Source organism: Ranitomeya variabilis, chromosome 3 (assembly GCF_051348905.1).
Source record: "Ranitomeya variabilis isolate aRanVar5 chromosome 3, aRanVar5.hap1, whole genome shotgun sequence".
Taxonomy (NCBI): domain Eukaryota; kingdom Metazoa; phylum Chordata; class Amphibia; order Anura; family Dendrobatidae; genus Ranitomeya; species Ranitomeya variabilis.
The window spans coordinates 5,878,004-5,891,239 of record NC_135234.1 but is presented as its reverse complement, the minus strand read 5'-3'; the positions used below and the strand labels follow the sequence as shown (position 1 = coordinate 5,891,239).

General features: G+C 53.7%; 1 protein-coding gene across 1 annotated transcript; it reads right to left on the bottom strand.

Moving 5' to 3' along the window:
- Window positions 1-1,653: 1,653 nt before the first annotated feature.
- On the bottom strand, window positions 1,654-12,978 carry LOC143814902 (sodium/potassium-transporting ATPase subunit alpha-1). The gene is made up of 23 exons (XM_077293575.1): window positions 12,840-12,978; window positions 7,820-7,927; window positions 7,683-7,742; window positions 7,402-7,605; window positions 7,197-7,310; window positions 6,986-7,120; window positions 6,542-6,659; window positions 6,193-6,461; window positions 5,919-6,117; window positions 5,511-5,620; window positions 5,299-5,433; window positions 4,430-4,622; window positions 4,176-4,351; window positions 3,960-4,096; window positions 3,567-3,717; window positions 3,319-3,487; window positions 3,088-3,242; window positions 2,896-3,019; window positions 2,660-2,805; window positions 2,453-2,583; window positions 2,273-2,374; window positions 2,109-2,200; window positions 1,654-1,948 (listed from the first exon to the last, which is right to left on the bottom strand). The coding sequence occupies exons 1-23, from the start codon at window positions 12,849-12,851 to the stop codon at window positions 1,920-1,922; spliced, it is 3,069 nt and encodes a 1,022-aa protein (XP_077149690.1). The 5' UTR covers window positions 12,852-12,978; the 3' UTR covers window positions 1,654-1,919.
- Between the last annotated feature and the right edge of the window lie 258 nt (window positions 12,979-13,236).

Here is a 13,236-nt window from a genome sequence, read left to right as displayed (position 1 = left end):
AGAACATACTATACGCTGGTCACAGATTACTCAGCTTGGCAAAGGAGAGCACGTCGAGTGGAGAAGTCCAGTGAACATGGATCATGCATACCCTGATATGTATCTGTCTACATGAACCCAGATCATACAGTGCCTTGCGGAAGTATTCAGCTCCCTGGAACTTTTCAACCTTTTCGCACATATCATGCTTCAAACATAAAGATACCAAATGTAAATTTTTGGTGAAGAATCAACAAGTGGAACACAATTGTGAAGTTGAACGAAATTTATTGGTTATTTTAAATTTTTGTAGAACATTAGAAACTGACAATTGGGGTGTGCAATATTATTCGGCCCCTTTACTCTCAGTGCAGCAAACTCACTCCAGAAGCTCATTGTGGATCTCGGAATGATCCAATGTTGTCCTAAATGCCTAATGACAAAAATATAATCTTCCCCCAATTCGTTTTCTAGGTTGAAAATGACCCATCAACAGCAGATCTTTAACGAACAAATAATCATAAGTGCACATTGGAGGCAGAAAGTCTGGGGAAGTGCTTTCATTATAGAACCTCAACCTGGAGAGGAGCCTTCTGCGCCTCCTCTAGTAAAACAAAACCCCAAGCTTCATGTCCATTCCCACAATAAATATCCTGCCATTTGGGTCACCACAGGAAATGCCAGCCTCAAAGTGGATTCTAGTTCGCTTTGTCACTTCCTAGCCATACGCAATTTCTTCACTTCCCCATGTTAACATGTGGCTGTACTTCAAGGTGGCTTGGATTGCCAGCTCTGTCTCCGAGAGATTCTGTGACAGGAGATTTTCCCCTCCCCGGAGAGGAGGTTATTGACTTTAATGTTTTCTATGACAACGAAAATGGCTGAACAGCTGTGTAGATTCCTTTTCTTACACCACGGAACGCTCATTCCTCGTTTACACCGCAATTAAGTAATTGTTTTCAGCAGCACATTGCCGAGTGTCTACAGGACGTGCTGCCGACATCATGTTAGCTAACGTAACAGTCTTAAGTGGTATCCACAAATTATCAGGGCAATGAACATGGCTGGACCATCCTACAGCTCTGTGTGAAGTCTCCCTTCATATACCACCCCCTGCCCAAACACACAACATCCACCTTGTACAGTCCATACAGCAGTCATCCATTACCTTCAGCAGTCTGCACACAGGCTTCTTCTCACAGCGTCTCAATGTGGCTCCCACAGGAAACACAAGATGTCGGCACTGAACAGAAGCTCGGTGTCCACATTCACTGAAGGATTAATAAGCGGCTGAAATCACAAGCGGAGGCCCCACACTACAGTCTACGCCCCCCAGGAGCCAGATCTACAGTAATCATATGGAGAAGCCTTTGGGTCATCTAGGGTTTGTCGCTTATGTCTGCAATTCATTCCTGTATTCCACGTCACAGAGCTGCACTCGCGATTCTGCTGCCTGCCACGTGAAGCCCATAACTACTGGGCCAAGTGATAGTCTACATCAGGTCATCAAGCTGGAAGCTCCGGATGAGATTGGTGTAAGACACGCGGTAAGCTCCGTACAGGATTAGGATTTGTGGAGTTATACGAGGACGCTGCCGAGTCCGTCGAGATCACCACAGGGGTGCAGCACATACCTCCAATACCGCCATAGGGATAACCACAGGACACGGCAGAAACCTTTGAAACCCACCTTTATTTGTAAAAATGCAGATATATATATATATATAAAACATCTCTGTGGACGTGCTCCCTTACAAAAACTAAACCATAGAAGGCACAATGAGAACTCCGAACAGGACGCACACAGGCGACTCTGCGCCCCTCGCCAAAATGCATATTCGCTCAGGGGAAATAGGCCAGACAGGTGCACGCAGGGAACGAGGGTGTGCAGGCAGGCGAAGGAGAGGGGACGATGTGTGAAATGTTAGAACAAACCGTGCTTAATAATAGGTTTCCTTCTCTACCCAACCTGGAGAAAAAAAAAAAAAAAAAGTCAGCAACTGCACAACAAAAAAGGAATAAGTACTAAAGAAGAGGGGTGACCCCACATTGTCCCACCCACAGGTTCTGAAGAGCAGGGCACCACCACAATGCCTGCAATTTTTTGCCGATCAATGGACAACACTCACCTCCAGGGTTGCGTCTTATTATCAGCTTGCGGATTTCATCGTAGACGAAGATAAGCAGTGAGTATGGGAAGGCACAGAACCACCACGTCGGCCTGAAAGATGAGGGGCAATTAGACGCTGCATACAGAACATGAGCGCAGCACCAGTCACCGGACATCACTTACTTCAGCGGGTACATGCGCAGCGCCACATCCATGCCCGGGCAGTAGGACAAGAAGGCAGCCAGAGCAGTCTCCTCAAAGAGCCCAAATATCAGGATCTTGTTCCTATGGAGAAGAAGTCATGTTTCATCCCATGGCCTGGCAGCGGTCCTCCCCCACTGACCACCCCAGACCCCGACTCACTTCATGCCCTGCTGGAACACAGAGTTCCTCCGGGTCTTACAGATGATTAAGTCGGCCCACTGCACAATGACGATACTGACGAAGAACGACGTGTGACATGTGAACTCCACAATCTTCCTCTGCTCGTATGTCTGTTGGTGGAACAGAAAATGAAGATCCTGGAGCATAGAGACCACCAGACAGACCCGATATATAGAGGGCACTCACCCACTGCTGCCCATAGCTGTCCTCCACATCGTTCATCCAGCGGTCATCCCAGTTTACTCTGATGCCAAGCAGCGTTGACGGTAAGAAGCCGTTCTCTGCCAGGATCACAAAGTAGGTGAAGAAACCTCCGAGGGCCTGGATCATACCTTAAGAGGAGGAGAAGTGAGTGACCACAACAGAGTCTGGCCAGCAGCAACGTTGAACAAAACCTGGACATACAACAAGCAATTACTCACCGATCTGCCCGTACGCCATGCTGATAAGGCGTTCATTCACCAGCTTGTCTGTTTTGGGGTTTCTGGGCTGACGTTTCATAATGTCACTTTCTGCTTGTTCATAAGCCAGAGAGATGGCAGGTACCTGAGCAGAAAAACATGATTAGAGACTCACAGTCAGTGGCCATTATCACCCCCATGGAGAGCTCCTACCATGTCAGTGCCCAGATCTATACAGAGGATGGTGACGGTGCCCAAAGGCAGAGGGATGTTGGCGATGATGAAGATGAGGAACGGTGTGATCTCAGGGATATTACTGGTCAGGGTGTAGGCGATCGATTTCTTCAGGTTATCAAAGATAAGACGTCCTGCAAGAAAAGAGAACGGTGAAGTAGCGGCAGGGCAACATGCTGTAAAGCTTCCTCCCAGGAGACTGGCACTCACCTTCCTCCACACCAGTCACAATAGAAGCAAAGTTATCGTCTAGCAGGATCATGTCAGCCGCCTGCTTAGAGACGTCAGAGCCGGCAATGCCCATAGCGATACCAATGTCCGCCTTCTTCAGAGCTGGGGAGTCATTCACACCATCACCAGTCACAGCCACAATGGCGCCCTGCAAGACAGACAAGCACTGATGTCCTGCTCTTGCCATATCACTCCACAACAGTGTGAAATAGGAGGATGAAAAGTACCTGCCGCTGACAACCCTCCACAATGATCAGCTTCTGCTGAGGGGAGGTTCTGGCAAAGACTATTTCTGTGTGGTATCGGAGGATGTCATCGATCTGCTCAGGGGACATGTCCTTTAGGTCTGAACCGTGGATTACACAGGCCTTGGCATCCCTGACGGAAATGGAGGAGGAAAATAAGCAGTTTATTAAAAAAAAAAAAAAACAGCAAGCAAGGCAAAAAAAAGAACCAAGTAGTGGTGGGGCAAGAGAAGACAACAAGCAGCGGACGAGACAGGAGAAGATAAGTGGGCGAGGCAGGAGGAGAGTTGCAGGCGGATGACAAAGGCAGGAGAAAAAGGAGTAGAGGCGAGGATGAGGGACTACACAAGATAACTTGTGTCCCACAACACGTACCTGGGGTTCACCTGGTTCACCGGGATGTTCAGTCTGGCTGCAATGTCTTCCACCGTCTCGTTACCCTCAGAGATGATACCCACTCCCTTGGCAATGGCCTTGGCAGTGATTGGATGGTCACCGGTGACCATGATAACCTGACAGAGAAAAGGAAAATAAATCCATAGAAAGGATTCATTCATGTACAAGCACATAAGCACAAGGGACATCGCCCACCTTGATGCCAGCACTTCTGCACTTGCCGACAGCATCAGGCACAGCAGCACGGGGAGGATCTATCATGGATATTAGGCCAACAAAGCACATGCCCTCTGTGGGGAAATTCACGTCTTCAGTATCAAAATTGAAGCCATCAGGGAACTGGTCATCATCAAGAACCAAGTGGCAGAAACCTGTAGAGTGATGGCAAGAAATGAGACCACTACTGGCAGACAACATGGCAGATGAGGCTAGGGAGGAGCGGGCCTCACCTAGGACTCGTTCTCCCAGGCCTCCCAGCTCCAGGTACGCGTTCTGGAAGGCGTCCTTCATCTCCTCATCCAGCGGCTGCTCTTTGCCTTGCAGCAGTATAGTGGAGCAGCGGTCCAGGACCCTCTCAGGGGCGCCCTTCATGACCAGCAGATAACGGGACTCGGAGGGGTTGGCATTCTTGTGTATGGACAGCTGTGGAGAGAGAATGGTAGCAGGATAAGCAAAGCAGGCCTATGGGGTCCAGTGCAGCCACTGAGCACAAATCACTGGCTTGTACCAGAAAGGATAAGCCTTGAGGAATGTTCAACCTAAGAGCAGTAAATCCACCACAAGCGGCTTTTACTGGGAGCACAGGAAGAAGGGGTTAATGAGATTAGGCCCCCCTGCGGAGAAGTGTAAGACACACCCAGGCTGGGGGCCTTGTCATACTTGAATGCACCGCCACCCGTATAGCCTTATACTGGGCCTCAGACTGTTCTGTAAGGAGCGCAGCCCTATACAGCACTCCGTGTAACATGTCCATGCCACAAGTTGCCCGTATTAGCAGACAGAAGTCATCTGTACTCTAGTCTGGGAAGTCAGCAGATCAAGTGGACGGCTGTCACCATGCACAGGACGGCTGCAGAGGAGCTCAGCCCCGCAGCACGTTGTGCCTCGGCTCACACTTAAGATTACAGGTTTATTTTAAGCAGATTTGACATCCGCCTCCTGCTCCCTCCCTGCCCTCTACCCGGCTGCAGAGCAGCATTCATCTAAATTGGAGACTCGGGCCTACGGCAGAGCAAATCACTATAGCCTGCAAGAAGCCCATGTACCCTGTATGGATGACAGGACAGACCCATCATTTCAAGGGTGACTGACTTCTCACCTGGTATTTGTTGGTGGAGTTGAAGGGGATCTCGGCCACTTTCTGGTTCTTCTCCCTCATGTCCCTCACAGATCCACAACAGAGCTCAATGCACTTCAGCAGAGCAGATTCAGACGCATCCCCGGCGACATCCCGCTGCAGGAGAGAAGGACAGTGAGGAGGGCGCAGATCCAGAGAACCTTCCAGAACAATGCACCGGGACACAGACTCACCTTCAGGATAGGAGTGTTCTCCTGCCCGGCCTGGAACACAGCACGGTTACACAGGCCAGCAACACGGGACAGGGCGGTCCATGTGGGCGAGCTCTTATCAAAGGAGGCACCTGCAGGGTGGATGGGGTGCGGGGTGGTTTGAGAGGGAGGGAGAAGAGGCGGATGAGAAGCCAAGAGCGGCACCTTAGATCCCCCAAAATGCACAGCCACTAACATTGGGCCCCCAAAACCACCACTTTTAAAGGGAACCCCTAGGAAACTGCAGAATCTCCAAGGCAACCCCACTTTGTATTACATTGTACCCCAGAACAGCACCATCTGTTAGTTATAACCCACTCCTCCACAGCCAGCACCATCTTACAAATCTTACACCATCCATTACAACATCCCTGAACCCAGTCATCGTACCGCTCTGATTCTCTGTGGTATCTGCTTCATGAATCTGGTTATCAAACCACATGTGTGCCACAGTCATACGATTCTGTGTGAGGGTCCCGGTCTTGTCGGAGCAGATGGTGGAGGTAGATCCAAGGGTTTCCACGGCTTCCAGATTTTTTACCAGACAGTTCTTCCGAGCCATTCTCTTAGCGGTGAGTGTAAGGCACACCTATAGAAGACAAAAAGGACTTTAGTGGAACTGCTGAGCGGTCCAACCAGCGTCCTCCTCCCCTTTGCTACTCACAGTAACTGTAGCGAGGAGACCTTCAGGCACGTTGGCAACAATGATACCAATGAGGAAGATGACGGCCTCCAGCCAAGTGTACTGCAAGATGAGTGACAGGACGAAGAAGGAGACACCCAGGAAAACAGCCACACCGGTGATTATGTGGATGAAGTGCTCAATCTCAACAGCGATGGGGGTACGGCCACCCTCCAGACCCGATGCCAGGGTGGCGATACGTCCCATGACTGTGCGGTCTCCGGTGTTGATGACGATACCACGAGCGGTTCCTGTAGAGGGAGGATTGGAAGAGTCACATGTGACCTGGCAAATCCCAAACTGCATCTAACAGCTACCGGCAGATACTCACCCTCCACACAGTTGGTGGAGAAGAAGGCAATGTTTCGGGTCTCCAGGGGGTTCTCGTTCGTGAAGTCAGGAGATCTGGTCTGTGGCTCAGATTCTCCAGTTAGGGAGGAGTTATCCACCTATTGGAATTGGAAAGATAGTGAAGCAGCTGACACGAGCGAGGCAAATGTTGTACAAGTAGGAGAAAATTTAGAGTGAGCACAACCCAGTCTTGATCAACCTAAAAGTATACCCCCCACTCCCCGAAAAAAAAGGCCCAGCTGATGTAAAGAGCAGAAAGTAGAATGCCTATTACAAGAGGTTTATCTGAAATCAGTCACTGCTTATTCACGTACCGACAAAAAAAACACATTACGATGGCCATAGGAAAAACTGACAAAGGCTCATAATAAAGCTTCATCCTCAGATCCCCATTTCAGTAGTGGCACACAGGAAGGCTGCTCACCTTACAACCATGGGCAGATATGACACGGAGATCGGCAGGGATTCTGTCACCACCCTTCACTTCTACCAAGTCTCCTTGGACGACGTCTTCTGCGTTGATGCTCAGCTTCTCACCATTGCGGATGACCAGGGCTTGCTGAGATAGAAGACAAATCAGGATACCAGCGCATTACTAGACACCGGCTCGGCGGACGATGGTATACAGGACGCACCTGGGGCACCATGTTCTTGAAGGACTCCATGATCTTCGAGCTTTTCGCCTCTTGGTAGTAAGAAAAGCAGCCAGTGATTATCACGACAGCTGACAGGACAACACCGAGGTAGAGCTGCAGAGGGAGGACGACAACAGGTTACACAGCGTGCACATGCATCACACGTCACCCCAGAGACCACCCTTAAGAAGGCGGTGTCGCTCACGTTATCATTCTGTGGTTCTTCCTCTGTCGCGGCCTGAATGCCGTATGCCAGGAAGCAGAGAACGGCACCAATCCATAGCAGCATAGAGAAGCCTCCGAACAGCTGTCGGCAGAACTTTACCCACTCTGGAGTGGTGGGGGGCGGTGTCAAGGCGTTTGGACCATCACGTGCCAGGATTTCGGCTGCTCGGGCTGTTGTAAGCCCCTGTAACAGAAGAACCTCTGTGATACAACCGCACAGAGGTGACACTTCAAGCATCACCCAGCCAGCTGCCATCTTACCCGGGTCAGATCAGTGCCATACTTGCGGTGAAGCTCATCCAAGCTCATCTTATGGTCCTCCTGTAAAGAGAAGAGATGGTGAGGGACATCATCTACAGCCCCATGTAAGGAGACAGATAGTCAGAGTTCTCACTTACCATAGTGACTTCCTTCTTGAGCTCATCCATATCCCGGTCCTTGCCTTTCCCCTTCTTCTTGCCGCCATGTTCAGAAGTGGCAGCAGGCTCATACTTATCACGTCCGGCCTACAGGAAGACACAGCAGAGTAAGAAGCTGTCAGCTCGATCTTCTGCCTGTAACAGCAGTATCCACATCACACAGAGGAAGGTACCAGCGTCTGCGATTACCGCCACCAGGGACCACTGGCCACAGATAAGAGCCCTCCAGCCATGCCGCTATGTGACACCTCATCAGGCGGTGTCCATTAACAAGGTGACAAGACCCGGGAGCCAGCAGTCCCGTTACAGCCGCTGCCAGCAATGGCACTGGTTTCTATAGCAACTCCCTGACAGCTGCTCAGGACCCTCCACTGTGTGGATTATACTGTCACTTCCACCATCTAACAAGCCAACAAGGGGTTAATGATGCACAGCACCTCCTCCATCAGAACAATGAGCCATAGAGACCAATACAGTGAGAAACCAAAGCCGGACCTGAGTCACGCGGCAACACTAAAGACTTAACCCTCACACTGCAGTCACATGGCACAGAGAGGGTTAACCCCCTCCTCACACTGCAGTCACAGGAGTACAGGGAGGGTTAACCCCCCCCCCCCCCCACTGCAGTCACATGGCAGATAGGGTTAACCCCCTCCTCACACTGCAGTCACAGGAGTACAGGTAGGGTTAAACCCCCCCCCCCCACACTGCAGTCACATGGCACAGTTAGGGTTAACCCCCCCCCCACACTGCAGTCACATGGCACAGTTAGGGTTAACCCCCCCCCCACACTGCAGTCACAGGAGTACAGGGAGGGTAGTTTCCGTGATCTGCAGCAGCAGTTTCCATGACTCTGCTCCCACCAGGACTCCACTGCAGACACTGGAGACTCAGAAACCAACAATCCTTGGTGAGAGCAGTAACCCTTCCATGCCTGCCAGCAGGACACCCCCTGGGGACTGCAATAGATGATGGGGACTAGAGATGGTGGTAACGGTGGTCAGCTCCCATCCTGTACAAGTCACCAGTCTGGAGATTCATACACTGTTCAGAAGAGAACAAGGACTTAAAGAGTCCACCTGTTCTCAACTGCACCCCAATAACAGGGGTGCCCTGGTGCGGTTCCCCTCGTCATCCAGCCCTGCCCCCCCATAGCCAGGTAAGTGCCCCGGTGCCAGTGTCTTAACAGCTGAGTGTACAGTCACCAGGGCACTCACCTGGGATTGAGGTGTATTGATGTGTGGAGCAGAGGGTCCAATACCAGCACTTATGGGCGACTGTCCTCTAACCCTTCACCCCAGGAGGTGAGTGCCCTGATGCCAGTGCCAACACATAGGAGCTTTGTGCCGCCTCCTCTCAAGCAATTCCTGGAGGGGCAGACTCCTACAATAACCTTGTCCAAGGTCACTGGCAGGATGGCGCAGACAGCACACCTCACCTGCCACCCGAAGGCTGATGTGAAGACTGTGCCAGCCTTGGGGCGGACAAGTCCCATCAGGCTGCACCCTCCCAGCGGGGTAATGAGAGCCAGAACATGTACCTGCACATCACCAAGCGAGGCGGGGTGGCAGCAACTAGAGCCCTGGGCGTTCTGTAATCCGATCACTGCACCAACGTCACAAGAACAAACAGTTCACTGGCACCAAACAAAGCAAAGCCTTGTGCCCAAAGAAGCCTCAGGTGGATGTGCCCCTGCTGCTCTGGGCAAGCAAGCGGGTGGGTACAGGTGTGACAAGTTATCCTGATCCCCAATATCTACTGTGGATCTCCCATTGGCTGGCTCATTTATACCATGCAGACAGGCTGGTCAGTGAAAGACCACCACTGTGCTCGGCAGCACATACTCCATACACTGGACTGTCAGACCACCACTGTGCTCGGCAGCACATACTCCATACACTGGACAGGGCTGATTTTTTTGTTTGTTTTAACTCCGCAGCACAAGTATTTTGCTTGATCATTGAAGCCGGTTTACAGTCCGATTAGCACAGAAGGAAGGTTCCCAGGAGCGATAATTGGGCAGTGTAAATGCACCCCCTTACAGCCATCAGTCTCTGGGCATCCCAATATGGCTGCCACCACAGCTCCCACAAGAAGGCCGCATTAGCAGGCATCGCATCCACTTAAGAGTCTGGGAAAGTCATCAAACCATCAATGGAACTGATTGATGCCTTCAGGACTACTTATTCATGACTGCAGGCGTCCACTCTGTTAGTCTGCAGGAATGGAAGGCTAGCCCAGGATAATGGTAACCTAGCCCAGCAGAGCGAGGTCAGAGGGAGAGCATGCTCAGCCTCAGGGCACAGAATCACACCCTGGGAACAGTACACACCTACAGGAACATTACACAACCTCAGTCACCTCTTCTAGCACCTTATACACGGGCTGAATGCCACTTAAGCATCACGCCAGGGGCCACATGCACCATCCCTGGGCAAGGTTTGGGCTCCAGACAAACAAAACTTCAGAAAGGAGCAGTAGAGACCTAACCCAAAACTGTATGCGCTTGCTACAAATATCACGAGCATAAGGCCACCAGCAACACAGTATATGGCCACAACACAGGCACCATGGAGTGCCCGAGGGGGACCAGGAGTGCCAGAGGGCATACCAAATCCTGGACGTATGGCTAGGTCTAGAGGCAGCCATAAGGGGAGCACCCCAAGCACAAGTGCTTCCCTGTAAATGAGGCACGACAGGTTACCCACATTACACCACTACTACGTGGTACAGACATCCCCTGGGGACAGTAACTTCTGCAGGGGCTGCCCTCCACTACATAACATGGCAATGACACCACAAGGTCAGTGCAGCACTCAGGAAGAACCCAAGTACCAGAAAAGACAGCACCAGCGTATGATCCCATCCCTCGGCTATATATAGACTGCAGGTAAATCAGATGTAAAACCATTAACCCGTGCTGAACAGGATCTTCCCAAAACATGGCCTTCAGTATGTGTGCCCCCCCCACCCCATGCAGGCAGTACATCGCACTCCACAGGGACACGCGGCCCCGGCAGCTGCCAGTGTCAAAGGGCAGCCAAGGCGCCAACACTAATTTACAAGTGAAAGGAGTGAAGTAGCTGGCACACGCTCCATCCCTGGCATCACCGACGCCTCTAGAGAACACCCCCCTCTGCAATGCAGACTCTTACTGCTACCGCCGGACATACCACTGCCAACAGCTGACTGCCGGGAAGATGCAGACCAGAACAAAAAGCCCAACCACTACCCACATCACCACAGAGGGGCACCCAACAGTAACAGGCCATCACTACAGAGCCAGGGACCGCCACACAGGGGCTGTGCTGATCCTCCAGTCTCAAACCCCAAGAAACATGAGTGGAGGAAAAAGGAAACAGACAGAAAAAAAACAAATCACCCCCAATCAACAGGATTATCATCCTGCCCAAGACCACAAACCCAGCCTCCGCAGGCCACTGCCAAGACCCAGCGACCACTGCCCAGACGCAAGAGAAACAAAAAGCTAATCACCCCCCCCCCCCATGATCAACATCCTACCCATACCCAAGGAAAGAAGCCAGCACCCCACTCCGCTATCCTGCCAAGACCCACAGACCCAGCCGCCATCCTCCCGCCCAGACCCAGCCACCATCGTCCTGCCCAGACCCAGCCACCCCAGCCGCCATCGTCCCGCCCAGACCCAGCCACCATCGTACTGCCCAGACCCAGCCGCCCCAGCCGCCATCGTCCCGCCCAGACCCAGCCACCATCGTCCCGCCCAGACCCAGCCGCCACCGTCCTGCCCAGACCCAGCCACCCCAGCCACCACCGTCCTGCCCAGACCCAGCCACCATCGTACTGCCCAGACCCAGCCACCCCAGCCGCCACCGTCCTGCCCAGACCCAGCCACCCCAGCCGCCATCGTCCTGCCCAGACCCAGCCACCCCAGCCGCCATCGTCCTGCCCAGACCCAGCCACCCCAGCCGCCATCGTCCTGCCCAGACCCAGCCACCCCAGCCGCCATCGTCCTGCCCAGACCCAGCCACCCCAGCCGCCATCGTCCTGCCCAGACCCAGCCACCCCAGCCGCCATCGTCCTGCCCAGACCCAGCCACCCCAGCCGCCATCGTCCTGCCCAGACCCAGCCGCCATCGTCCTGCCCAGACCCAGCCGCCCCAGCCGCCATCGTCCTGCCCAGACCCAGCCGCCATCGTCCTGCCCAGACCCAGCCGCCATCGTCCTGCCCAGACCCAGCCGCCATCGTCCTGCCCAGACCCAGCCGCCATCGTCCTGCCCAGACCCAGCCGCCATCGTCCTGCCCAGACCCAGCCGCCATCGTCCTGCCCAGACCCAGCCGCCATCGTCCTGCCCAGACCCAGCCGCCATCGTCCTGCCCAGACCCAGCCGCCATCGTCCTGCCCAGACCCAGCCGCCATCGTCCTGCCCAGACCCAGCCGCCATCGTCCTGCCCAGACCCAGCCGCCATCGTCCTGCCCAGACCCAGCCGCCATCGTCCTGCCCAGACCCAGCCGCCATCGTCCTGCCCAGACCCAGCCGCCATCGTCCTGCCCAGACCCAGCCGCCATCGTCCTGCCCAGACCCAGCCACCCCAGCCGCCATCGTCCTGCCCAGACCCAGCCACCCCAGCCGCCATCATCCTGCCCAGACCCAGCCACCCCAGCCGCCATCGTCCTGCCCAGACCCAGCCACCCCAGCCGCCATCGTCCTGCCCAGACCCAGCCACCCCAGCCGCCATCATCCTGCCCAGACCCAGCCACCCCAGCCGCCATCGTCCTGCCCAGACCCAGCCACCCCAGCCGCCATCGTCCTGCCCAGACCCAGCCACCCCAGCCGCCATCGTCCTGCCCAGACCCAGCCACCCCAACCACCATCGTCCTGCCCAGACCCAGCCACCCCAGCCGCCATCGTCCTGCCTAGACCATTTCCCTCCTTCCGCTGAACCTGACAAGCTACAACCATTATCTCCCCATAACCCCGGTACCGGAGGCCGAGCACCTCCAGCGCTGCGCTCTTACCCCGTAACCCATGCTGTCAGCGACCAGATTCTTCTCCTCCTCACCCGGAACCACGCTCTACCGCCGTCTGACTAACGGCGACTGCGCTGCCCCGAAACTTATACCCAGCGACGTCACCATACGTCACCGTCTCCACAGTGACAAGCTCCACCTCTACAGTGAGCGCGCGAACTCTGCCCGCCCACAGCGCGACACTGAGGGAGAGAAAGTGACAAGTCACACAGCGACACACACGGCGTGAGGTAGAATCACAGCGAGGGGGTATATAGCGTACAGGAGGGGTATATAGTGTACAGGAGGGGTATATAGTGTACAGGAGGGGGTATATAGCGTACAGGAGGGGTATATAGTGTACAGGAGGGGTATATAGTGTACAGGAGGGGTATATAGTGTACAG